Here is a 25,348-nt window from a genome sequence, read left to right on the forward strand (position 1 = left end):
GTCATTAACTTACAATAACTTATTTTTCTATCTCTTAAGTATTATTTTGGATCATTAACTTGTATAATTTTTTAATATAGTTGATGATAAGTTTGTTACCTTATTGAAGATTATTAAATTATGAAAAGAGAGTTTAAACATAATGAGATAGAAAAAAATTTTGATGAAGCCAAGATTTCGTATTATCTTAAGATAAAATCTTCATATTATCTTTCCTAAGGTGCATCTTTTGCACCTTATCCCATTAAATTAAAGTATAATATGGAAGTCTTGTAATAATTAATTTTAGTTTTTTATCTTTGATAATCTCTTTGTACTCAAAGAATTTGTCAACGACACTAACTATCCAAGAACGAGTCTCCTACAGTTTCTTTGGAGGCAAAGGAATCCATCCCTCAAGCCTTTAGAACTATGAGTTTCTTAATGTTTAAGATGCACAGTAAACTTTTTAACTTATTTCCTTTGTGTTTTGGTTTTTATCCCTTTCATCACTATTGGTTGTATCATTCGTTTTTCACATGTAGCTTTCTACCCCTTTTAGTTGGTATAAGAATAAAATACTCTAAAAGTATAGCGAGGCTCTGATACCAAATAATGTGAAACAAGATGAAAAAAAAAAAAAGATACGAGAGAATTTTTTTTTTCAAAAAATATATAAGAACTACTAGTTCTGAATATAAAAACTTGATAAGGTTTAAAAACAAGAATGCTTCATCATTTTCTTTTCTTTCACTTTCACTTGTATAAATCCTCCATTGTATATTGGATCACTCAATCACTTAATTAATGAATCATAATTAATTAAAAATTAAATATAAATTATAATATATATTAAATTCATGATGAATTATACATATGTTCATCGAACTTAAAACTAATTATTTTTAAAAATATAATAAGAATAAACTTAAAAATAAAATTTATTGTTTTAAAGTTAGAGCATTCAATGCTCATCATATGCTCATCATGACCTCATTATTTGACCTCCATAAATCAATGTTCTAAAAAGACCTACACTCACTCGAAGACATACATATGTAACCAATTCATATGTGCAACAGTTGATTAGGTTTGCTGATTGTTTCAAGACCACGAGATTATTGGCATGAATAATTCATGCAAATATTCTCCTGCCAAGTGATGCAGACAACTCACCACCCATCAATGCAACGATGCATTGCCATCATCCATCCAAGCCACACCGAAGGATAGAGGGGCAGGCAGAGAGGAGTAGTCTTCCATTTGCCTCAGCAAGCTCACACATAGCTTTCAGTCCATAAGTGGTTGATGTTGCACAGCCAACCTAATACAGGGAAAAATCAATTGCACAGCTTAAAGCAGGTGAGTGAAAGGGCACCAAAGACAGCAGTTAGGGGGAGCTTTCATTCCCCACCCAACCCAACATTATCTAACTCCCTTTCCAATAAATATTGGAAAACAAAATTCAATTCTACATAAAATTTTGGGAAAAATTAATTTTTTTTTTTACTCTTTTTATCATATTGACACTCCAAGCGAGGATACTAAGTTTTGAAAATTATAGATGAGGCCCGTCTAAGATTGAAGGTTGAACTCGATTTGATCTACTTAGTTTGTTTCTTATATCATACGAGTTATATCATAAAAAAATTTTAAGATGATTGAAATGAATCATACGAAATCAAATTGAATCGAGTTAGAATGAATCAAAATGAATGCATGTCAAATTGATAGACTTACAATATACCAATAATGTGTTCCAAGAGATTTTATTCTAATGTTTTGATTAAAATATGTTACTTTCACATACAACTTAATTTATTACGGATAGATTTATTTTTTTATCATTAATATCCTGGTGGTATATTTGTTCGGTTTCATAGGAGTAATTTTTGCTACTCGAAGAAAATCGAAAATCGATATGCTGCAATATTCATAAAATTAATTGCAAATTCATGGATCCATTATATTCTTATTTCAAATGAATCCTAAATTAGCAACAAGCCGAACCGGACCGGTTTCAATCCCGTGGGACCCATATTAACCGGTCGACTGCAACGAGGATCTAACGCTAGATTCGCTCTGGATCGAGTTGGAGGAGACCGCGGCCTACTCACGATATGTCTATGCGACGGAAGATCCACCGTTGATACGTTACGGTAGCTTCATCCCCGCCGTTCATATTAACAGTAAATGTGACCCCCAAAAGAAAAGAAAACCGTAAATGCAGTCGATGAAAATTATGTATATATTTGCTCTTATTTTTTTTCCTCTGTCGAAGTGCTGTCCCCATCCCTCGTCTCTTTTCTTCTTCCTTTGCAGTAGTTTGCACTCATGACTCGCTTCGCGCTCTGTTTCCCACTTGAGGCTCAAGTCCCAATATGTTCTGCTGCTCTATACATCATTATCTTTTTTTCTCTACGTATACATACGGTATGTAGACGACACCATTTGAGCGTCGAACGACATGTATGTACATGACACTCATTCAAACGCTGTTATGTTATTCCTCGAGAAGAGGACGTATGGTTAAATGGTCGGCATTCTTCGGCCGCACATCACGAGGCCTACGTATATGAATACATGCATGAGGCTACGTAGGTACTGAAAGGAAATGACGAAGCAAGGTAGATGCTATCTCACCGGATGTAGGAACACCGGCCACCAATAATGCATGTCGTCAACCTCCATCTGTGACTACCTGCGTCTTATCATCTCTACTTTGTTTGTTTATGGGCAGGCATGGTAAATGGGTTGGAGGAAACACGAGAAAGCGTGCCATCAAGACATGTGAAGGTGGTCAGACGCATCTATTCAACCCGCTTCCCAAGGGGTTCTCAAGATTTGAGCCTGCTGTTATTAAATGAGGAGCAGTTTGCTGGAGGAGGAGGAGAAAGGGAGAGAGAGGTGGGGAGATGAAAAGAGCCGCTTTGCTTGGCACCTCTTCATCTTCATTTCTCTCATCGGTTGCTCATGGATTCATGGGTCCTTAGGCTGCTGCATGCCGAACCTCTGTTCGCTTGTTGCCATATGTTGTTGGTTTATATGGCTGTACCATGTTGGATGTGGTTTGCAAGTAGTATTTTGTTTCTTGTTCTTTGCTGGACTGCTGCTTTCTGCTTATGTTTGCGAGTATTGATTGGGTGTGGAGTGGTTTGGGTTGGAGGTGGAGGTGGAGCTCCTTGAAGTCCAAAGAAGGGACTTGGATGGGTGGACACAGCTGCTGGTTTATGGATTCCACTGCCCTATTCCATGTTTTGACGACAAGGTTGATGGATGGTTTGGGATAGGCTTGTGGTTTGCATAACTCAGGAGCTGCATCAGCCCAGCCTGACCCTTATTTGGATTGAAGGGAGCTCTACATCTATCTGTGGACTTCCACTTTCTCTCCCTTGTTATGGGAAATTCTTCCTGTTTTTTTGTTTTTTTGTTTTTTGATGGCTTTGTTATGTTCAAAAAATAAAGGAAACTCTGTCTTTTATTTTATTTTATTTTAATAAGTAGTTTTTTTTTTTATAATGACAACTCTTAACTACAGCAGTTTCTCTTGTTAGGGTTTTGCCTCGTTGAAGTGTTTTCTTTTGATTGGTGGCTCAGGTCATGTTTGGTTTTTCTTTCAGTCTACTCCTCTTGGATTTGATGTTACATCTTGAATGATGATAGAAGTGAAAGAACAAAGTTGCACACTTGGCTTCTTTTTGGCTGCTATCATGAATCCATTTCAGGATTAGAAATAAGGACCTTCGCACTGTTCTCTGCCTGTATTGCTGCTGCTCTCATCTGTAAAATAACGTATGAATCACTTCATAAAGTAAACCGCACGACGACATCTTAGTTGATTATTGGTTCTTCTGTTTCATTGCCATTTAATCTTTCTGTTCTATGCAGAAGTTGTTACCAGGTTCTCATGGTATGGGAGGTAATGATCGAATCAGGTGTTTGACTGGTGCTAGTCGTGTGTTCTTCCCTCAAATTACAGTGTAATATTGTAACATTAATGTTTTACACTTCTTTTTGGGTTTGAACTGTGAATTGGGATATCAATTTTATCTTCGTTGGACTGTTGTTGTGAGGCTCTGATAGGTGGAGAAAAAAAAATCCAAATGACAACATCCTGATGAACTTGTGCCTTCCACTTTCATTCTTATCTTGAAGTAGAGGATGGTGCAGAACTGGCTGAATGTTGCTTTCATTTCCTGTTCTTCGCCGAGAATTAATAGAATCTGAAATGAATGGAATGAAAAATATGGCATCTATATCTTGACATTTAATGACATAAAATATCAACTGGTTGGTGTACTGTTGCACATATCACTGGTTGTACGTTGGGCCTACTGTTGTAATATAAAGCTGCAGTTTGGCAGCAAGTGAATATAATTCAACTGCATAATAAAATTAGAAGCCGAATGTATCAACAACAGGATTGTTGCCTGTAAAATTATACAGCGCAAGGTATGAGAAAATAAAGATCCATGGTCGATGCTTCAGCTGCTTCTATACATGATGTTCATCGTTTTGCTTTGGGCTACAGAATCAAAGCCGATCGTCTGTCGGAAGGAAGGAAGGACTTTGTCCATTACTGATAAGTACCGAAGGCCAACCATGTGATATCAGTCATCATAAGAGCAGTGAGGAGCAGCTGTGCAACCAGCATCAAATGGATCTTCAGAGCCACAGCAATGCCAGTACTGGAACACTTTGCCAGAGTCAGGAGTGTCCATGGTCCCTCCTGTGTACACACTCTCAAACTTTCTCTTGGTTTCTCCTAGCATTTCACAAAATGTTATTGAGAATAGGTGATCGTAATGACTTGGTCAAGGAATAGGAAATGGAAACTAAGCATCGACACGAGAAAGAAATGTCAAGTGTATATGCATCGAAACAAGGAAAAGCTTTCCATAAAAAAGCAATAGGCTAACAGGAGAAGATGAACCGATGCACATACCCAATATCAGCCACATGTGTATACTAACCTCTATCGCAGTTATGTAGAAATGTAAATTAAACATGCATAATTAACTGGAACATGAAGGAGGAAGAACAAGGACTGGTAACACACAAATTTACAGCATCCTACAGCGTCTGCTAAATCAAACAAGTTGAAAGCCGTGGTTGTGTATGAAAAATATTTAGAGTCTATTTCCCCCCTCCTGCTCAACATCCAAATTGTTATCATATATACCCTTGACCAGCTGCTACATGCATTCAATTGTATTAAAACAAAACTCTTGAACAAGGTTCATAATATACAACAAACTAACAAAGAAAAATGATGGAGAAGGCACAATGATGGCTGAACCCAGTGCAAACATGCACTCATCAGATCTTTACAAATGACCACCACCACTTGATTTTAGACTTGGACCAAGAAAGGCATGAATTTAGAGGCTGCAACAATATTTTGAATAGTAGGGTACCTATTAAATGAGAACTGACCAAGGTTTGGAAAGTTACTAGTCGATATAGGATGATTGGCGATAAAATTTTGCTAAATTTCTAACAAAGTTATGCAAGCTAGTATGAGTATTCCGAGAAACAACTGTTGTGTATAAATTAGTAGGGAAAACCTTACTGACAAGTAGACCTATGAGTGGAACAAATTAAATGGATAAACGTGGGAGAAACATAGTGAGAGACTGTGTCCTCACCCAGGCATCCTACTCCGTGATTTTTCAAACCAGCCAATATGTATAATGTGATCTAAGCACAGTAAAATTCATTTAAAAGTGTTGAAACGAATAGAAGATGGTGCACACAATGGTATATGTCAGCACAGCATCCCATGCCATATCAAGGGCATGCCAGCATTGTTCTGGCTCGGCAAAGAGACTGGTTATGCTAATCTCTATGCCAGTTACCACAATTGTGGCAGCAGATCATTGGCATGATCCTCTGCCATAAAATTCAAATCTTGGTCTTTCCCACTATGTATAGCTACAAGGGTAGAAAATGTAGCTATAATGAACGACATATTTAATCGGTAGAAACTTGCAACTGGCAATCCCTTCTTGCTATTGGCAACCCCTAAAAAAATAATGACCCTTAAAGCTTCTAAAAGGCATAATTGAAGCTTTTTGTCTAATTTTCCTGAATAACGTTGATCTTAGCTGCCTGTTGTTGATGTGTAGGTACTTGAACATTTCAAGCTGTCATCCTAATTCTTGAAGAAGTCTCTAAGGGGCCATAACAACCTGCTTATGAGGTCCCAGTATTTTGATCGCCAATTCATCAATAGAATCGGACTGTTCTACGATACATTAATTTCCCCTTTTCCCGATTCACGAATCCATCAAACGATCAAAATTCTCAACTTCAATTTTTGAAACTCTAGTTGTCAATCGTCACGTACTTCGAGGAATTAGTGCTAGTGGATATCATACAAGAGGTCTGCGCAACCATTCCTCGTAGTTCGTATAAAGATCCACATAAAGAAGAAATGTCTATGAAAGAAGGGAAATTGGAATGAGGGGAGGAGGATACTGACCGCCGAAGTGGGCGGTGTGGAAGCGGCAGGCCAAGGGATGGTTGAGGGCGGGGTCATACTGCCGCTTGCAGTTCTTGCACGTCCTGAGGACCCGCTGCCCAGCAGCAGCGGCACCGCCTTCGCACCGAACAGCGGTGTCGCGTCGCCAGCAGCCTTGCGGCCGAGCCCCATTCGCCGCGGGGAAGTCGAGCAGAGCCCGGCGCCAACGGGGTCCAAGAGGGAAAGTGGAACCAGAATGCGGAATAGCGAGAGGAGGGCGCGACGCCGCTGCCGGCGATGCCGTGACCATTACCATTCCCCTTCTCTCTCCCGAGGCAGTCGACGGCGAGGAAGAAACGTGGATTAGAGATTTAGGGCGACTTTTTCTTTTCTACTCATACCCGTAAACAACGTACTCGCCAAACATAGCTGCGCGGTGATTGTTGGGAATTAACCGGGTCCCACCACGGTGGCAGGAGACCCGGATTTTTCATATAAGGATCCGACCCGTTAAGCAGGGTTGGATATCCGCTGATCAAATTTGAGATGAATAATACAAAAATCGAATTTAAAACGCATTCAGGTAACTGAGCATTTTATTTCATATTGTTAAATAAAATAATTACAAGATAGAAGGAGACTTGAAAAATTATAATGCATAATATGCATAATTTGAAAGGGTTCTTTTTCTATCATTTATAGAATTTTCAGAAAACTTAACAACAGATTTGCATTAATAAAAATAAATTATTCCGTTCATAATTTACATATAGGTTTTACTCATTATTTATATTATAAGGTTTCCATTTTTTTTCCTGTGTTCTCTTTCCAACTCTAATCCTTGAATAGTAATTATTTGTTGACTTGTCAAAGATGGAGTTAAGCTGCAGCAATTTAGACAAAGCTAACAGAGGTTTTTTCTGTTCCTTTATCATACAAGATTAATGGGTAAATCATAACCTCTGGCAAAAGATTAGAACACAGCCCAATTCATTGAGAAAGAATGGAACTATCAGCAAAAATCAATCCCTCACAACCAAAACCAGTCTTCTTGTTTTCGTTCTAGGTAAGGTCGAAAAAAACTGACCTTTACAAAAGCAACAGGGTAATGCCACAGCAATGTAGTAACCAGCAGCTTGGCATCCACCTTGTATCCCTTTTGTGTCGATGTCACATTCAATTAGATACCCCCCGGGAGGAGAACTTGGGTAATATTTATCCTTCCTTGGAACACCAATGAGTCATCAGAGATATCTTAGCTTGTTTCATATGGTCGTCGTATCCTCCTTTGGCTGTTCTTCGCCTTTCTCCTTGTCATTTCGACTATCAACTTGATATCCATCTTGTGAGAGTTTCTGCTCTGATGGTAGATTCTGCCTGGCTTTTCTGCTACCTTCAACTTTCCACAAGTCCCATACGTGGGTTTTCAGAGGAGGTGCAGACTGCAATTGGCGCAACTTGACCTGTTTTTCCATCATCTATAACAGCATCGACCAGTCCGTACTCCTTAGCTTCCCAGGGATTCATGTTGTCACGGTCAGTATCAACTTCAATCTGCAAGAAACCAGGATGATTCGGCATTGAAACAGGCATACAAATAAAAGCCATGTAAAAAGCCATAATTCTTATCCTAGCTGTTCACCTGTTGGTCAAGTTTTTCCTGTAATTCTTGACAATATCTTGTTCGTCTTTATCTTACGGTACATCATCTCTTTTACCTGCAATCCCATCTCCGTCGCCTGGCATTAGAAGAAACTGAGGATATCTTTTCTACTTGTGAAAAATTAACCTCTAAAGGAATTGCAGAGAATTTTCCAAGATTTTAAAGAGATACAATTATGACGAGGTTCCTATGCTTAACTTGCTATCCTATAAAAATTCCCAGGTGTCAACAATATGTCTCTAATAAATGGAAATTCCATCTGCAATCTCCCAGTTGTACATTACTGGGCTTAGAACATCAACATGGAATAGATGATGACATCATCAAATCAACATGGGAAAAACAGAGAACGTTTTCGACTTGCTATCCAATAAAAACTCCCAAGTGTCAACACTACATCAATGTTTTAGAAATACGTTTCCAATATATGGAGATTTCATCAGCAGTCTTAAGGCTGTACATAAATGGGCTTACATCATCTACTGGAGACTGAATGAAATGATCAGTTAATATATGCTTATATAATTTCTTTTCAAATTAAATTCAGGTGTCGGATATAAATATCAAGGGGATGTTATATTCAAAGACAAATAAAAGGAGCAGGAAATATATAAGGACATCTAACAAATGAAAAGAGAATGCAGGTTTTAAGAGTGACATCAGAACTGCAATGATGCTGTCACTCTGTTATATCATTACTGCAATATTTAGAGGACAACACAATATTCCTTCGATAAAGATGAAGTACTTTCAAATGTCACAAATTGGTCTCTTAACATTGGGTAGCATCGACGAATGAGCAATGTAGGCAGTAATTCCATAAATGAGAAGGGTCACCGATCATCCTACAAAGAATATCAGTATCAATAAAGAGAATGAGGATGGTTCAGTTTCTTATCAAGGTGGATACCGAGAAAGGTTTTTAAGGTTTTTATAATGAATTTTAATTTCTTCTGATTCTGGATCACAATGAAGTGGACAAAGACATGAATACAAGGAAATTAAACATATATTCAACTGAATGGCTTTTCCAAAGGTATAGTAGAACATGAAATTCCAATAGTAACCGTGTGAGGATCGAGCTTACAATGGACGAGATGTTGCATTTGCAAGTATTATCTTTAATACATCATCTTCTCGGAGAAGGTAGTTTGAGAAAGAGAATACAATGAAAGTTCTGTTACAATTTGGTGCAATCAAATGACATCACCTGCTGTCAAGTGCCATATATTCTACTATGATTGGATTGGAGGGGAGAATCCCTGAGATGACCAGCATTACTGAAATTCCTAAAGAGACACATTGGAGACTCTCAGTTGAGATCATGGAAAGGATGACTGTGTTTCTGCCACTTGGAGTTGAGCTTGAAAGTGGGATCAGACTCACTAGCATGTCTTTTGAATGTAATTTTAGTTCAGTCATAAAAATATGTAAACAGATATGTTAAGTGGTAAGGAAATAGATGATAGAATACACAAAGAAGTAAACAGACATGTATTTTGCAACATAATTAATATGCTTAGAGAAAAGAAAAGGACTACCCAATACTTGAATCGATATAATTGGAGAACAGTCAAAATCTATAGATGGGAATGAGATTTTCAAATTTCAATATGATGATCCACACATTTAAAAAGATATATACCCACTGAACTGCTTCATGATTAAATGTCAAAGGTGATATATACATCAAATCATTCCAAGTGAACTTATATTTATTAAACACATGGATATACATCGAGAAAAAACAACTGCCCAATATCTGACTCAGTATAACTGAAAATTTTCCATTAAAATCTAAAGATGGAATGGGGTTTCCAGCAAACTGATCCACATGTTCAAAACATACATAAACTAACTGACTTGCTTTATAATTAAAATTTATAGGAAATATACATACATCAAATCATTCCAGTGAAAACTTTGCTTCCATTGATAGGTCAGCACTATCCTTAATGGACAGGTGGTTTTGCATATCATGGTTAATATGTTCTAGAATGCACATTAGCACACCTTCAGACTTTCAAATCTCTTTTTGTTTTGCAAACATGAGTTGCCAACAATCAACACTGTATATATGCAGATAACTTGTACTTGCTGATTTTGTAATAATTATTCAGAATTGTTGCATGTAACCTGAGAATTATAAACTATAGCATCCTTCCAAGTTTCCAAGATCTTTAGAACATCACTCCCATGCTGACAATCATTAGTATCATATTTATCAAAAGATCTACGTTTTTGCAGAATCCACCCTAATTTTCATCCTGCTGTTGAAGATCTTGAAGTGAATTGTTGAGCATAGTACTTCTTGTTATCCATTCTTCAAGCAAATTTGTGAAGATGGTATAGTTCAGTGTCCATACAGGTCACTCTAAAAGTCATACTCACTGAGACTACTTTTGTACTTCTATGTATACATCTTTGAACTTACCCCACAATGTCAACATTCACTTGACCATTGCATGTTTAGACAGATTCACTCTAATATAAAAAGGGAAGAAACTTGGGTCATGTTTTACTGCATGCACGTACCATAAAGCATCAACATGCTGTCAGCAAAGCATTAGAATGAGAAAGTAGGGGCACTGTGCATTATTGTGCATCAAAATTGCACATAGCATATAACCATTACTGATAATCTTGAGAAGATCTATGAGGCATACATGGAAGCCAAATTTTCTCTTGTCATTAATTGTTCTTGAAAACAAAGTTTTCTCAAATTTAGAAGCAGGAGTAATTACTCACTTTGCCTCCAGCTGTTCCAAGTGGTTGATGGATCATGACTCTAGCATTTGGCATGGAAAATCTTTTTTCCTTTTGTTCCAGCAGCAAGCAGAAATGCACCCATAGATGCCAGAAGACCCAAGCAAACAGTGGAAACATCAGCCTTGCACAGTTTCATAGCATCATATATTCCCATTCCTGCAATTGTTGGCCAATTATTTTTTTCTTTATAAAAAAAAGGGGGATCGTAGAATGGTTTTAGCAAGATCCAGAGAAAAATAGAAAAATTACCGAAACAGAGAATGATGCATATTTTATCAATTTTCTGTGGGTCTATCATGCCATATCTCCAATTAGAATTAGGACAGCAATAAAAGTTAACAATATAATAAATGATTATCCATAAGGAATATTGAGAACATAAGACACTCAATCCTAAGAGGCCACTTAGTCATCCAAGATTTCTTTGTGACCAAAAATCTAATAACCCCACTGATTAAAAGAGATGTGCACTTGTAAGCAAGAACAAAAAAATTTCCCAAGAAAAAGTCATGCAAATACAATGCTAGTGAGTTAAATTTATAAATATATTATTTTGATAGAGACAACAATAAACAAAAATGAAATTAAATGCCTATTGAACACACATACCAGCTGTCACAGAGCCACCAGGCGAATTTATGAACAATTTAATCTCCTTTTGGTCTTCCGCATCCATAAACAAGAGCTGGCTGATAATCAATCAGCAGTCACAGTATCCACCTAATGATTGTTCCAAGAAAATGAACAGAGAATAAAAATTTGATAAGCAACAGCTCTTAATCGTTCTAATATCTCATAATTTCATATTAAATGTAATATTCAAAGTTAACAAACTTCTTCAAAATTAAACCAGTGCTCTACACCTATTCTTCTGAGGAGCTGAAGAATAGCAGCAACTCCATATTCCATACTTCTATGAAGACAACTTAGAAACAAACTTTTAGAACCAGCAGAATGACTCTCGTCATTTTTAGATGCTTATCAATCCAACAGAAACAAAAATGAATTTGAAATATAAGTGATATTCAGGCAATGACAATTCAGTTCACCCTATAAGTCAATACAATTGATGTACTGCAAACACAAATATGAGAAAACTTAGATAATATTGTGTACCCATTTAAAGTTGATGCTTCCGCCAATGCCGTTGATCGAGTTATTCGAGACAAAACTATCTTACAATTGGCTGAAATGAAATAGCAACTAAGGAAAGAAAGAGAGAGATGGGGAACCTGGGATCCCAAGAAAACGATGCGCTAGCCGGAGGACCATGTTGGTGATGTCGAGCTCCTCGAATCGCGGCATCCGAAAAGCCCCCGGTGTGGAACCCGACATATCCCACAATTCCGACAAGGTCATCCGACGGCCGGCGGCGGCGACTCGGAGGGAAGGACGAGCTTGCCTCATCGGCGGGACCAGAGCGAGCCGGCGGGTGGAGAGGAGACCATGAGAGAAGAGAGGGGAAGAGGAGGAGGAAAGGAGCTTGTCTCGCAAGGCAAAGGAGAAACGGCGACGGTCGCGATTGCCTCCGGTTCGGACCTCTCTGCTCCTCAATCGGAGCATTAAAGAGGCTTTTGTGTATTGGGCCGATTTGTGTTAAGTCCGGCCCATACTGATTAAAATGGCTCAATACAGCCCATATTTAGCCCAATTAAAGCCAACCCACAAAAAAGAGGCCGCGTGGTCAACGCAACGCCTCGTTCAGTCCCCGAAAGGGCATCGAGCTAATATGTTCAACAAGGCAATATGAATCGGTCACACCCAAAGCTACTTGCCACTCAAGCTTCCTCCTTCCTGTTGACTCTCAGCGAGCTTTCTTCAAACCTAATTAAAGTCTCCCCGGTCGTAGATTGACCGGTGTGTTTGTGGATTCAGTGGAGGTGATAGAATAAAATAATCATGTTCAATACAAGGAAGAGGAAAATTATATGGGAACAGCTGTTCCACTTGTGTTGCCAAGCTGGGGCTGCTCTAAATGTCCAGATCTCAGTCCTTTGACCTCCTCATTTTAATGTCTGTTGAAGTGTTCTTTGATCTAAACCAGTGTAAGCAAAGTTCAGCTACTGGCTGTTGACTCTTCACCCCTGTCTCCAACCCTATCTAGAATCCCTACCACTGCCACGAGTAGTCTTTAGTCACCTTGGTCAGCCCTCACCCAGGGTGACCTTGTGAAGAGATCCAAGAAAGTAACACACACAAACTACAAATATCCAGGCTTGACATGGACCACTGCGTTAACTATGTCAGATGTCCATATCTTAGGTGTATCTTTTGATCCTAATGCAATCAGTACTGGTTGGGTCCATGTTAACTGATCATCCAGGTCTTGCTTGATGAGAGTACATGTGGCACATCCCATCTCTCTCTCTCTTTCTCTCTCTCTCTCTCTCTCTCTCTCTATCTCTCTCTCTCTCTCTTATCATTTGACACTGATGCATCAGATTTCCAGTGCTAATGAAGATGGAAGAATCCATCCAAACCGATCTACACCGAGTTCACTGCTATGCTATTTAGCTTTCTTTATTATCCAGTAGATCACCCTTCCTCTTCACACTTGCTGTTCATAGACAGGGACGATATGGAGCAGCTGACTACTGCAGCCATTTATCCTCCTTCAGTACCAAACCGACACTCCCACTATGTATATAGAATCGATCACTTGCTCTTTAACAAATCTTGTGCCCATCCATAGGACGCGTCAACGTGAGAATCTCTTCTGTTTCAGCTGCTGCCATCAATGGCCGCAGGCAAGGCTATGCTGAATGAATGATTGGAAGAATGGATGGCTGAGAAAGGGAAGGTGACGTTTCGGCGTCGGTCGCCCCCAAAGTTTTTTGGCTCCATGCATGTTAATGTCATGGGTGCCAGCTGCTGCATGCTGACACAAGCGTGCATGGCGAGTACCAGAGGTGGTACGACCACCTTTCGAGCTCAGAAATGGGGGTACTCGCTCCGGAGGACATGCATGCATCAGGATCGGAGGAGATAGCTCGGACATGACGGTGTGCTCGGCCCCCCCACCCCATCACTGGCATAAGACTTCTCTTTCTGCTTGTCTTCTTCTTACCATATTGGAAGCCAAGGCTTTTTCTACCGCAAGCTCAAAGCTGGCTCTTCAGCTGGTGAAGCTTGCCTTCTCTGACTTGGGAGGAAGGCCATGATCCTCCTTAAAAGGTTTCACCCAGTAGGGTTGACATTCTTGGGATTCCATGCAATGAGTAGCATTGAGGTCTATCAGAGCTTCGCTGAAAGATGGCAGGAAAACATATGACATCTCATAGGACTTACCAATTATACTTAACCAACAACTCACATTGTTTGGTGACACACTACTGATTTGTAATAGTAACTTGCAGATCAAGCTTTTTGATTTTATTGGGACATGATGTGCGATCAGCTGCAGATCCTGCCATAGGTTTCCATGGATGGTGAAAGATTCTTCTCAATCAGATGTGCTGAGAGATCTAAAAGTCATCTACCTACAGATGTCGGGGATTCTGTTTTGACCTTCTTGTCTGTACTCGTTTTTGACATGACCCGGCAATTCACGTTAAGTTAGCTTAGGATGAGAACATTGTAGGCACCAATGGGTGGATTCAAGGACTGGGTAAAGGTCATAGTTTTAAGCTCGGTCTCAGTTCAACCCATTCTACGTACCTAATCTATTTCTCTCTCTCTCTCTTACTATAACATCAACTTCTATTACGTGAATTTGGATAGACACGTAGAACTTTTGTGGAATTTTTAGGCTCGACTACTAATAAATAATCAATTGACGGTAGACCAAATTCTCAGCGTGATCAACTCGTTCCTAAATTGCACCAAGTCAAAGTGCAAGTTTCTTCTTCCTCCCATAGTAGATGAGACCACCTCAAAAAGCTTATACCACTTCCAAATGGTTTAATCTGTAAACGCGTTTCGGCACTCCCTAATCTAATCAAAATGGACCCAAGTGTTACGTGAGGCTTGACATCATGTCCCAAAATAATAGTAATATTATTAATAATCAGTCTTCTATCTTACTTGCCTCGCTTAAAAACCAATGGACTTTTGATAGAACAATCGTCTCGGTTACCTGTAGGATGATCGAGGTAGAACATACAGAACTTATGTTGCCTCTTCTTCCATGCAAATAAACTGTTCTCTGGTCGCATGAGTGTAGTTTTACATCCGAGTCAGCGCTGCAGCTCGGCTGTAGTACTCGTTCAAGCATGACAAAAGGTGTCGAAGATGAACACCATGAGGATTGTACCATGTTTTGTTGGACATGTCTTGAATGCCTTTCTGAGCTAAGGACTCCTTGATGTGCATGTTTTAACAGCAGAATAAATGCTGAATCTGATGGTCCAGAGAAGCCGTTGATCATTATTGAGCTGGTACTGTTGATACAGTACCAGTCCCTGATGGAGCTGTAGAACTGTTTCTTTTGGGTTGGATAGTGTGTGCATCTTGAATGCAGCATTTGAACTGTTTCTCATTAAAAATGTCTTTCTTCTTTTGCGTTTTGGGCGTGGATAGGATGATACTGTCGACGCTATTGCCATCCCTATTCCCAATTGAAATGAGGATCCTTGAATAACAAGTACTTGATCGGTTACTGCTATCTTTTTTTGTCCTTTGATTCAAGAAGATATTGGAAATCTTGATTGGTTGGCGGATAACGAGAGGGCTCGACGATCGTTTTACACTGTTCCTTGATGAGAATTGTGAGCTCGCAATCACCATGGAGTTGCACGCATGGATCTTTCTTGGTCAACAACGTTTCTTTCGGGGGAAGGAAAGGACGCAGGAGTCGTTCCACAGAGTCATGTAGAAAAAGGTCGCCTTTTGCCGCTTCATATTACCGTACCGTATCTGCTGGTGGCTCCGTAGGAACACGTGGCTGGAAATTAAGGACTGCTCCACCTTCACCTCCGCCTCTCCCTCTCCCTATTTAAATCCCATCTCCGATCAGGCTCAGCTCCCAAAGCAAAATAAACAGAGGAGGAAATCACTCTCTGAGAGTACCTTATTTTTGGAACAACCCAAAGAAACCATCTTGTTCTTTCTCTTCCTCTCTCTCATCCACTCTCTCGGTCCGTTGTAACCTGTTGGGTGATCCTGCAGGCAGAGGAGGCTCAGGTGAGGCTTATTTCCTTCGACTGTTCTGATCCTTCTTCTCTTGTTGTTGATGTTAGCATGTTTCGAGATGGATGGAATGCACCTTTGTCAATGTTCCTGAGTTAGTGTGTCTTTTTTGTTCGAGTCATTCTCACTCCTTGGAGCTTTGGGATTCATAGTAAGAACCCATTTGGTCATTTCAAGGGGGAAATGCATTCCATTCTGAATGAGCTAGTCGGATCATTTGTCCCCAAGATTTAGGCGTTATTCGGATCATTTCATAATGCCTTTGTGTGCAAGCAATCGGTGGTTCATTGTTTGGCAGCAAAGCCTGCTGGTTTTAACTCCTTGATTCCTTTCCTGCAGGCTGAGATCTACATCTCATTGCTGCATCGGCAACTCTGTTCGTTTCGAAGATTCTCGTGATATAGAAGCTCTTCGATCTGAGGTTAACATGGGCATCGCAATTTCATGCCCAGGAGCTGCCTATGATTCTATAAATGATAGCTTGGAAGCTGTCCTTAATAGATCTATCGGTTTAGGTGACAATGTGAGATCGACTCTGCAGTCCATCGGTTTCAATGGCCGAGACTACTGTTTGCCTGCCATCCTCGAGGCTTTTGGCCTAGCTAAGTCACTGATAAAAGGATCTTTCCACTTGGAACCAAAAATCTCGACAAAGAGTCCTGCCCTTGAGCCGGATAACTCCACAAAGTCTGATGATCTTGAAGGTTTGAAGTTTACTTCTTTGGTGAAGAGGTCCCGAGAATCAACCTCGATTAGGCCTGACAACCCGAAGCATGAAGCTGCCGTAAAGTTACAGAAGGTGTACAAAAGCTTTCGGACAAGACGACAGCTTGCAGACTGTGCCGTACTTGTCGAGCAGCACTGGTATACCCTCCACTGGTTTGTTTGTCCTTCGAGGATAGCACTTACCTTTGATTATATTGCAGACGACTAATATGTGCGATCGTGTGTAATTTAGGTGGAAGTTGTTGGATTTTGCACTGCTTAAGCAAAGCTCTGTGTCTTTCTTCGACATTGAGAAACCAGAATCAGCAATGTCACGGTGGTCCAGGGCGACGATCAGGGCTGCAAAGGTATCTATTCCTTTGACGATTACCATCGATGATTCGTGGCATAGAAGGAACATTTCTGAGTGTTCAACATTAAGCTTCCAATTCTTGCTTCATAGGTTGGAAAGGGCTTATCAAAGGATGAGAACGCTCAAAAACTTGCTTTGCAGCATTGGCTGGAGGCTGTGAGTCTCACTGTCCACACAAGTTTCTTCTTTTCTCTGCAAATTTTCCCTGTTACTGACATATTTTGCCTTTTTATGCTGTTTTAATAAATGCACAGATTGATCCTCGGCATCGTTATGGTCACAATCTTCAATTCTACTATGATCGTTGGCTTCAATGCGATAGCATGCAACCCTTCTTCTACTGGTTAGCTTGTTCAGCCCAATCTTCTTAGTCATTTCTAATAGATAAACTCAGAAATAGACATCAGAACATTTGCCTTATAACACCACTTGGATCATCAGGCTTGATGTCGGAGAAGGAAAGGAGGTCAACCTCGAAGAACGATGCACTCGTTCAAAACTTCAACAACAGTGCATCAAGTATCTTGGCCCGGTAAGCACCTCAGCAGTTCTACAGAACAAGATTAGTTGTATCATACAACTTGTATGTATATGAACGCATGTTGTCTTGATTTCCAGAAAGAGAGGGAAGCATATGAAGTCATAGTGGAGGACGGCAAATTCATGTACAGGCAGAGCAGGCAACTTCTGGACACATCCAATGGCCAAAAAGATGCTAAGTGGATTTTTGTGTTAAGCACATCTAAGAAATTATATGTTGGTCAGGTGATTTTTTTTCTACTTTTTTGTATCCTGTAAGAACCACAAAATCATATCGTTGTTCCATGTGGATTGACTAATATCATGCTCTGAAAATTGCAGAAGAGAAAAGGCAAATTTCAGCACTCTAGTTTTCTTGCCGGAGGAGCTACTTCTGCTGCTGGCCGATTAGTTGTAGAAGATGGAGTTCTAAAGGTAAACAGAATAATACCGAGAAGAGTGATATGAATTTCCTGGAAATTATATTCAACTCGGTTCACTTATTCCTTGGTGATCTTTCAGGCTGTGTGGCCTCACAGCGGGCACTATCGCCCAACAGAAGAGAACTTCCAGGAACTCATGAGCTTTCTCGAGGAAAATAGTGTCGATCTCACTGATGTTAAGGTGAGCAAAGCCACTTGTCTGATCTTTGACTCTGACATTAGTAATACCGATCATATTCCATATAATTAGTGTACATAAAGCGCAATTGTGACTAGCATAAACTTATAATTTTGAGCCAGATGAATGAAAGTACAAGGCTGAACTCTCTGTCTGTTTTATACAGAGAAGTCCTACCGAAGAGGACGATGAACCCTGCAGTAGTCTCAAAAACAGCCACTCCGAACTGAACTTGGCTGAAAGAAATGTCTCCATGGAAACTGAACACCGAGTAGATTTATCTCGTCTTTCCAGGGGAACAACGACCGATATGGCCTCAGACACCTCTTCATTCGAGGCATTTAAAGAAGTGAACCTCGGCTGTTCTCTTGCTGATTTGAAATTAGGAGGAGAAGACAAATCAGAATCATCAATTGACATGCAGCTCCACCACAAATTCCGCAAGCAAATAATTGCCGAAGACAATGAAGAGAGCGAAGATGAGGTTCACGAAAACAGTACTAGTTCAGATAATTCGAAGAAACACTACATGTTCCAGAAAAGCAATCTCTTTCTCGAGGAGCAAGAAGAGGATGAAGAAGCCTTCGTGCCATCGGAATCGATACTCCGAAGGATGAATACAAAGAAAGCCATTCGATCGTATCAGCTGGGGAAACAGCTCTCTTTCAAGTGGACAACAGGTGCAGGGCCTCGAATCGGGTGTGTGCGGGACTACCCTTCGGAACTTCAATTCCGAGCTTTGGAGCAAGTAAATCTGTCACCAAGAATTCCTGAAATGTTCAGATTTGCTTCGCCATGTATCCTAAAATGTCCAACAACTCAGGAAGCGTCTGTGCTTAAGGTGCTTCAGCAGCAACCGCACAAACCTGGCAATGGTAGATGAAGAAGCCAATCCCTTGGTCCTGTGTGTGCGTATATATATATGTGTACTCAATTGTATTGTAGAAAGTGTATTCGATTCATTTGTTTTGTAGATCTTGTAGAGAACTTTCTCACTGAAACTGCATCAAAGTTTTGATGGATCAACAAAATTCACTACCACAATTGTAAAGGAATTTGTTTGAAGTTTTTTATGGTACACATCTAAGTTAGATAATAAAGGTATCAATGCTGACCAATTCACCATTTCCCTCCATTTCCTTCAGACATCCCAAGTAGTTGACGAGAGCAAGTTGGGCCTCAGATATATGGAAGGAAGGCCTAGTTGAAGGTGTAATGGGCCGGTCCAGCTCGGTCCATTTCGTCCCCTGACGGCATGGTAGTATGAAGCCGGACGAGGAAGAAGATACCACCATTGATCAAAGGTGGGTTGACTTGTACGAGGACGACAAGTATACATGACAGCAACTCAGTACAACCGTAGTAGTACTGCTACCCTCCTCCCAAAGTCAAACGTCAAACGCCAAACCTGATCCCGACTAACTGGTTAAAAAATTCAAACTCGATTTAGATTCCAATGTTCCTATTCAAACCATTGTCAAACGTAATTTCAAACCAACTGGAATACGAACATTTATACGTGATTTCAAGTCAGATCAGATTGAAAGTACACTGTACATCGGGAATCGAGTTGCCATGGTGGAGCCTTTTTGTATGAGTAACAAAGCACTGACAACAAAAGCTGAGATTTCCCGTGTTATTGAAGTGGCTGCTGTGATCAGCTTCTTCGTCGTAAGATTTGTTCGTGAAATCTCATGAGACGACAGGGAATGCCTCTGTTCTCCCTAATGCACGCAGATGGATCCTATTGCGTTGCTTGCAGTAAGCATGAATCCCATCTCTTGATGAGTTTCAAGCAGCATTGGACCGCAAGTGTTCCAGTGCTATTACTTCAACCTCGTCTCTGCTCTGTGGCGAATGGTAAGTCCGTAGTGAGCTCTCGTCCACATGCGTGCATGGCAGCGACCTCACGTACGTCCTCCGGTACTTGAAGTGCCCTCGCCGCATTCTGACTCTGAGGCAGATGAGGCGTTGGGGAGGCTCAGGAAACTTCCTCCAACCTTCCACCATCGCTATCAGCAAAGACAGACTGTAGTGTAGCGGCTTGTTTGTAGCAGCCGTCCTTTTCCTGATATATACAGCGGGCTCGAGGAGGGAAATATGGAGTTTGAGATGCGTATAAATCTTGCTCTCATCGTCTCCTCCTCTTGTTGTTCCTTCCTTTTCTCAGAAAGGATTAAAACCGGCTTTTTGTATGTTTGTGGAGGAAGCTTCAGGGAAGCTTCTCTCCTTCACTATCTGGTTGATGAGTGTCTCACTCGTCCCCCTCAGCTTATAGCTACTCTCACATGGTGTCCATGTGGCCTGCTGAATCGGCTTATGACAGCCTCGAATGATGCATCGCATGATTGCTGCTGTGCAGAAGCTTGTGTGGGATTGCAATCTACATTAATATATAATCTAATAAGCATATGTTCCTCTAACATCACACGCAATGGTGGATTTGTTTCACTTCTCGCCATAAACTACTAAATCGTGATTACTGTACCTGCAATGATCGAAGGCCTACATTTACTCCAAGCGGGTGTCGACAGTGGAGCCATGTGAGGCGGTGTCTCTGTCCTTCCCTACCCAAGTAATCCGATGATAGAGGCAATAACACAAATAGCAGAAGCATATTACTTGAGGTAAGCCACTCCACACCACGACCACGGGTTCTGCGTTTTGTCTGATTACATATAATTGTAGCCTTAGATTGATGCCGGTAACGACAACCCGCGAAGCTTCCAGGAAGCTGAGCATTTTGTTACGTTGAGAATAATTAGTTTGCGAAGGTTTTCGATGAGTTCTGCCATTCCCATCCGTACGGGTTGTATATAAGGAGCTTCGGAGAAGTAGCAGTGAGGAGTAGGGTGTGCGGCGTCGAGTACGGAGTACTGTTAGGGACGAAGAAGTTGCAGCGGTAGCTGATACATCGAGCATGGCATCGAGGTGCTACGAGGCAGCGAGGATCATGGAGGTTGGCAACCTCAAAGGCGGAGGCGGGGGCCTGGGCAAGGAGGTGCACCACGGGCACGGCCGAACCGCCCACAACATGTCGTCGTCGTCGCTGCGCAAGAAGTCTGACCTGTCGTTGGTGTCCAAGGTCCGGTGCAGCCCTCTGAGGGCCCTCCTCGCCAATCTGCAGGAGATCTTCCTCGGGACGAAGCTCTTCGTCCTGTTCCCCGCCGTCCCACTCGCAATCGTCGCCAACTACTACCACTTTGGACGCGTAATTGCTCTCTTTCTTCTCATCTGCATACTGTTAATTAGCTTTGTCAACTGATCATCGCACGAACGAGAGAACAGAAATGGCAACTGTTAACGTAGCTCATTTCGCTTTTCGTAACAGGCGTGGCTGTTTGCATTGAGCTTGCTCGGTCTCACTCCTCTCGCTGAGCGTGTCAGCTTCCTCACAGAGTAAGTTCATTTCTGATGCAACCCAATAATAAGTGGAAGAAAACTTTTAACTTTTGGAAGAGCATACTTTAGCGAACAATTCATTCTGCTGTGGGCATCAGATGCCGATAATGTTGTCTCAATGAAAACTGCAATGCACACAGCTTGTGTAGCTATGCTTTCATTCGGCTGATCTGTGGAAGACAGAACAAATGAAATGCTGCATCAAAACGTATCAGTGTTGAGCACGAACTATTAACCTAAACTACTGAATTATATGCTCCACACGTGACTAAGCTTAAGATTTCGAAGAACTATGATGAAAACTTGTATATGTAATAACTAAGATGGATCAAGTTGAACAACATATCATTTTGCTTTTCTTCTTGTTTCTGTCTCTTTAATCGGTATTCATGACTTCAAATAACATTCTTTTCTTGTTTTCTTGTTCTTGTCGATTGGCTCTGGAATCACAGACAAATCGCATTCTACACTGGTCCTACTGGTACGTACATGTTTCTCTTTGTTGTTCCTCTGCATGAAGCTGCTTGCCATTTCTTATGCGTGATAGCAAGGTTTTGAATTGCTCCTGGGTCTGTCATAACTGTAACTGGTGTTGCTGATACAGTGGGTGGACTATTGAACGCAACATGTGGGAACGCCACCGAGCTTATCATAGCTCTATTCGCGTTGCATCAAGGGAAGATTGAGGTGGTCAAGTGTTCTTTAGTTGGATCCGTCCTGTCCAATCTATTGCTTGTCCTCGGCTCCTCCCTCTTCCTCGGCGGTCTCGCCAACCTACACAAAGAGCAACTCTATGATCGAGTGAGCCGTGAAGACGAAACCCTTCGTTCTATGTCATGTATTTTCCAACACTACCTTTCATCCTTCTCACCACATGCCCATGCATTTTGCAGAAGCAAGCTGATGTGAACACTGGTCTTCTGCTGCTGGGCGCGCTTTGCCACATACTGCTGTTGATGTTCAGATACGCCGTGAACACCGGGGAGCAGGCAGTGGACGCAGCTCCAACGCTGGCGTTGTCGAGAGCATGCAGCATGATAATGCTCCTCGCCTACGTTGCTTACCTCTTCTTCCAGCTGAAGACCCATCGCCAACTCTTCGAGTCACAAGAGGTGAGGCATCGAGCACATAGAAAACTCACTTCCTCTCACGCAAGTCATATGACTTACCTCTGCAAGTTCATACAAGCAGGAGGATGGCGATGACGATGATGATGTGGTATCTGAAGATGAGCCAGTCATCGGATTTGCAAGCGCATTGTTATGGCTGGTGGGGATGACAGTGGTGATCGCAATGCTATCCGAGTACGTTGTTGGCACCATTGAGGTATGCATTTTGATCCCTCAACTATCACTCACGAAGCCATTATGCTCAACTAGGAGAAACACGAAGCTTAAGATGATCCAACGAGTTTCTGGATTCTAGTCTTCTCTTAAGGTTTCTCATTCAAGTGCCATGATGATCATGTTGTCTCTCAATTCCTCAGGCTGCTTCAGATTCATGGGGTATATCGGTGAGCTTTATCAGCATCATCTTGCTTCCGATAGTTGGCAATGCAGCAGAGCATGCAGGTGCCATCATTTTCGCATTCAAGAACAAGCTGGCAAGTGCTGCTAACCTCATACTGTACCTCCGCATGATTTCACCAATTGAATGAAGCTGATGTGTGTGAATGTTGAGATGTCGCAGGATATCACTCTTGGTGTTTCCCTTGGTTCAGCAACCCAGATCTCCATGTTCGTGGTAAGGATTTGAAGTAGCCTTGCATGGCGCAGAAAACCTCCTCCTGTCCATGGTGTAAGTACGATTCTCTAACAAGGTTGTTCGACATGTTTTAGGTTCCACTGAGTGTAATCGTGGCCTGGATAATGGGAATCAAGATGGATCTTGATCTTAAACTGTTAGAAACGAGCTCACTCATCATGGCAATACTAGTCATAGCCTTCACTTTACAGGTATATATAGTCATGTTGAATGAATCTGCCTCAGATATGCAACTCTACATTCATTGCAGTCAAGAATGATTTGTTCTCTGGCACAGTAATGTTTATGATGTCATGGCAATCTACAGGATGGAACTTCACACTACCTGAAGGGACTTGTTCCTCTGTTCTGTTACCTGGCAATTGGAGCATGCTTCTTTGTCTTCGATTCCCAAACTGGTGAGTATAACTCATTTTACCCCTTGTTTTTGCTGCATAATTTAGCTTCGTTGCATCAAAAAATGCATGTGGATTCAGATCTGAATGGAATTACAGATCAAAATAACGGCATCGATGCTGGTGGTCTGACCACAACAGCTGCAGTCACTAAGGCCTACTGAACAGGCAAGATTACCATATCCTACATGCATTATTTATTGACCTCCACATTTCTCTTCATCTACTGATGCACAACACTATGATCTTGCTGGCAGACTGTATTGCTGAATCAACCAAAGCATGCACCTGCTCAAGAACTGGCGCATCAAAACCTTATTCTACTATATTCAGTTTGTGTTTGGGAGGAATTGTTTTTCGAGCTAAACCGAAGCATTGGAGATGGCCTACTGGTGAGAGCCAAAGATGGGTTGCAACAATGATACCAACATTTCCATGAGAGGCTGTTGAAGAGTAAGAAAACTGGAAGACCATGGTGATATTGGATTCATATCTCACACACTGTAAATTATCTTCTGCAGTTGTTTCCTCCTGCCTTTTGCTTATTAGTTCTTTCAGTGTCAGTAGATTGATGTTCCCCTGTCAATGCAATAAGAATTTATTATAGTAGATTCTAAAGCAAAGCCTTAAAACTGTGTGAACGACTGTTTGTGAAGCTTGCTGCTGATGGAATCTTTCCTCCAAAAATAATTTTTTGATGTCGTGAATCATTATCATTATTACTGTCATTTTTATATCATTATCTTTTTCTTTTTATCATCCATCTTCTTGTTCCCATATTTTTGCCGCTGCCGTGCTTATTGAGTCTTTCCACTTTGACGCCATCGCCAACCTGAGTTTACGGCTCATAAAGAGAGAAAAAGAAGCAGAGAGGAAGGGATATAACATCACGTCCTGACTCTTTTTGTTACTTTTGACCCATCACTGATCGATGTCGTCACTGCGCCACTTCGATCAACACCACCAAAGGAAGAGAAAAAGGGGCTTCGGTGTGCTCCCTTTGTTATTGGCCAGTTGAGTTGCAACTGCGTCGATTCCAGCGTCGTTTGAGAGTCCGGTGTCGATTCTTTTTACCAGTATACTAGCAGAAACTACGACAAAGCGTCGAACACCGGTCGGGCAATAGCAGTCCGTTCCGCTCCAAGAATAGAGGTTCTCGCGCGTCCTCATCCCCCATCTGCGCCGCGCAGCACGGCATTCGCTATCCCAAAAGCACAACCGTCATCCACCGTAGCGCCCAACAGAGCTAAAGTCATTACCAAAGCCATCTTCGCCGGGGATGCCGGGACGCTTTTCGTCTGGCCCTCAGCGGCAATTATGGCGTCGGTGGGCGTACCACCGAAAGTATTGTATCGAGATGAGCAACAGCGTACGCGATCCACATACATGTGTCACTGACGCGTGGGCCCCTCAGCAGTCTACTGGGGCCAAGGTCCGGCTCATCTAATCCCAACGAACCCACCGACGACGAAACGATATCTGGTAGGGCGCGTGCTGTCACTCATAGCGAGCATCGGGTCCACAGCGGGCGACCCGTGAGGTTCGTACGTCAATCGATGCCAACGCAT

The 25,348-nt window shown here is 41.4% G+C and overlaps 3 protein-coding genes and 1 pseudogene across 4 annotated transcripts; 2 read left to right on the forward strand and 2 right to left on the reverse strand.

Annotated features, from left to right (window-relative positions):
• Positions 1-4,347: 4,347 nt before the first annotated feature.
• Positions 4,348-6,810, reverse strand: LOC103980775 (uncharacterized). The gene is made up of 2 exons (XM_009397275.3): positions 6,464-6,810; positions 4,348-4,744 (listed from the first exon to the last, which is right to left on the reverse strand). Exons 1-2 carry the CDS (start codon positions 6,756-6,758, stop codon positions 4,590-4,592), a joined length of 450 nt encoding a protein of 149 aa, XP_009395550.2. The 5' UTR covers positions 6,759-6,810; the 3' UTR covers positions 4,348-4,589.
• Positions 6,811-7,431: 621 nt separating this feature from the next.
• LOC103980776 (ATP-dependent Clp protease proteolytic subunit 3, chloroplastic-like) lies at positions 7,432-12,398 on the reverse strand (annotated as a pseudogene).
• A 3,348-nt stretch (positions 12,399-15,746) lies between these two features.
• Positions 15,747-19,285, forward strand: LOC135636174 (IQ domain-containing protein IQM2-like). The gene is made up of 10 exons (XM_065147780.1): positions 15,747-15,995; positions 16,341-16,865; positions 16,960-17,074; positions 17,170-17,235; positions 17,334-17,422; positions 17,521-17,611; positions 17,698-17,844; positions 17,941-18,033; positions 18,121-18,222; positions 18,386-19,285. Exons 2-10 carry the CDS (start codon positions 16,429-16,431, stop codon positions 19,100-19,102), a joined length of 1,857 nt encoding a protein of 618 aa, XP_065003852.1. The 5' UTR covers positions 15,747-15,995; positions 16,341-16,428; the 3' UTR covers positions 19,103-19,285.
• Positions 19,286-20,656: 1,371 nt separating this feature from the next.
• On the forward strand, positions 20,657-24,412 carry LOC103980778 (vacuolar cation/proton exchanger 1a). 2 transcript variants are annotated; one of them, XM_009397276.3, is made up of 12 exons: positions 20,657-20,846; positions 20,908-21,430; positions 21,551-21,618; positions 22,074-22,102; positions 22,226-22,422; positions 22,515-22,733; positions 22,813-22,947; positions 23,108-23,224; positions 23,311-23,364; positions 23,460-23,576; positions 23,693-23,948; positions 24,038-24,412. In XM_009397276.3, the coding sequence occupies exons 2-11, from the start codon at positions 21,140-21,142 to the stop codon at positions 23,942-23,944; spliced, it is 1,479 nt and encodes a 492-aa protein (XP_009395551.2). In that variant the 5' UTR covers positions 20,657-20,846; positions 20,908-21,139; the 3' UTR covers positions 23,945-23,948; positions 24,038-24,412. The 2 variants fall into 2 exon arrangements, with proteins under 2 accessions (XP_009395551.2, XP_009395553.2); XM_009397278.3 differs by lacking the exon at positions 20,657-20,846 and having other exon boundaries at positions 21,049-21,430; positions 23,693-23,783; positions 23,880-23,948.
• The last annotated feature ends 936 nt before the right edge of the window (positions 24,413-25,348 follow it).

The sequence above is a fragment of the Musa acuminata genome, chromosome BXJ3-4 (assembly GCF_036884655.1).
Source record: "Musa acuminata AAA Group cultivar baxijiao chromosome BXJ3-4, Cavendish_Baxijiao_AAA, whole genome shotgun sequence".
Lineage (NCBI taxonomy): Eukaryota > Viridiplantae > Streptophyta > Magnoliopsida > Zingiberales > Musaceae > Musa > Musa acuminata.

Excerpts from the sequence above, each read along its gene's own strand:
- LOC103980775 (XM_009397275.3), bottom strand. The coding sequence starts at position 6,758 with ATGGTAATGGTCACGGCATCGCCGGCAGCGGCGTCGCGCCCTCCTCTC. Across the intron at positions 4,745-6,463 it reads CCACACCGCCCACTTCGGCG|GAGAAACCAAGAGAAAGTTT; the intron begins GTCAGTATCCTC and ends GTGAAATGCTAG.
- LOC135636174 (XM_065147780.1), top strand. The coding sequence starts at position 16,429 with ATGGGCATCGCAATTTCATGCCCAGGAGCTGCCTATGATTCTATAAAT. Across the intron at positions 18,034-18,120 it reads TAGAAGATGGAGTTCTAAAG|GCTGTGTGGCCTCACAGCGG; the intron begins GTAAACAGAATA and ends GTGATCTTTCAG. Across the intron at positions 18,223-18,385 it reads TCGATCTCACTGATGTTAAG|AGAAGTCCTACCGAAGAGGA; the intron begins GTGAGCAAAGCC and ends TGTTTTATACAG.
- LOC103980778 (XM_009397276.3), top strand. The coding sequence starts at position 21,140 with ATGGCATCGAGGTGCTACGAGGCAGCGAGGATCATGGAGGTTGGCAAC. Across the intron at positions 23,225-23,310 it reads TCGCATTCAAGAACAAGCTG|GATATCACTCTTGGTGTTTC; the intron begins GCAAGTGCTGCT and ends GAGATGTCGCAG. Across the intron at positions 23,365-23,459 it reads CCCAGATCTCCATGTTCGTG|GTTCCACTGAGTGTAATCGT; the intron begins GTAAGGATTTGA and ends GACATGTTTTAG.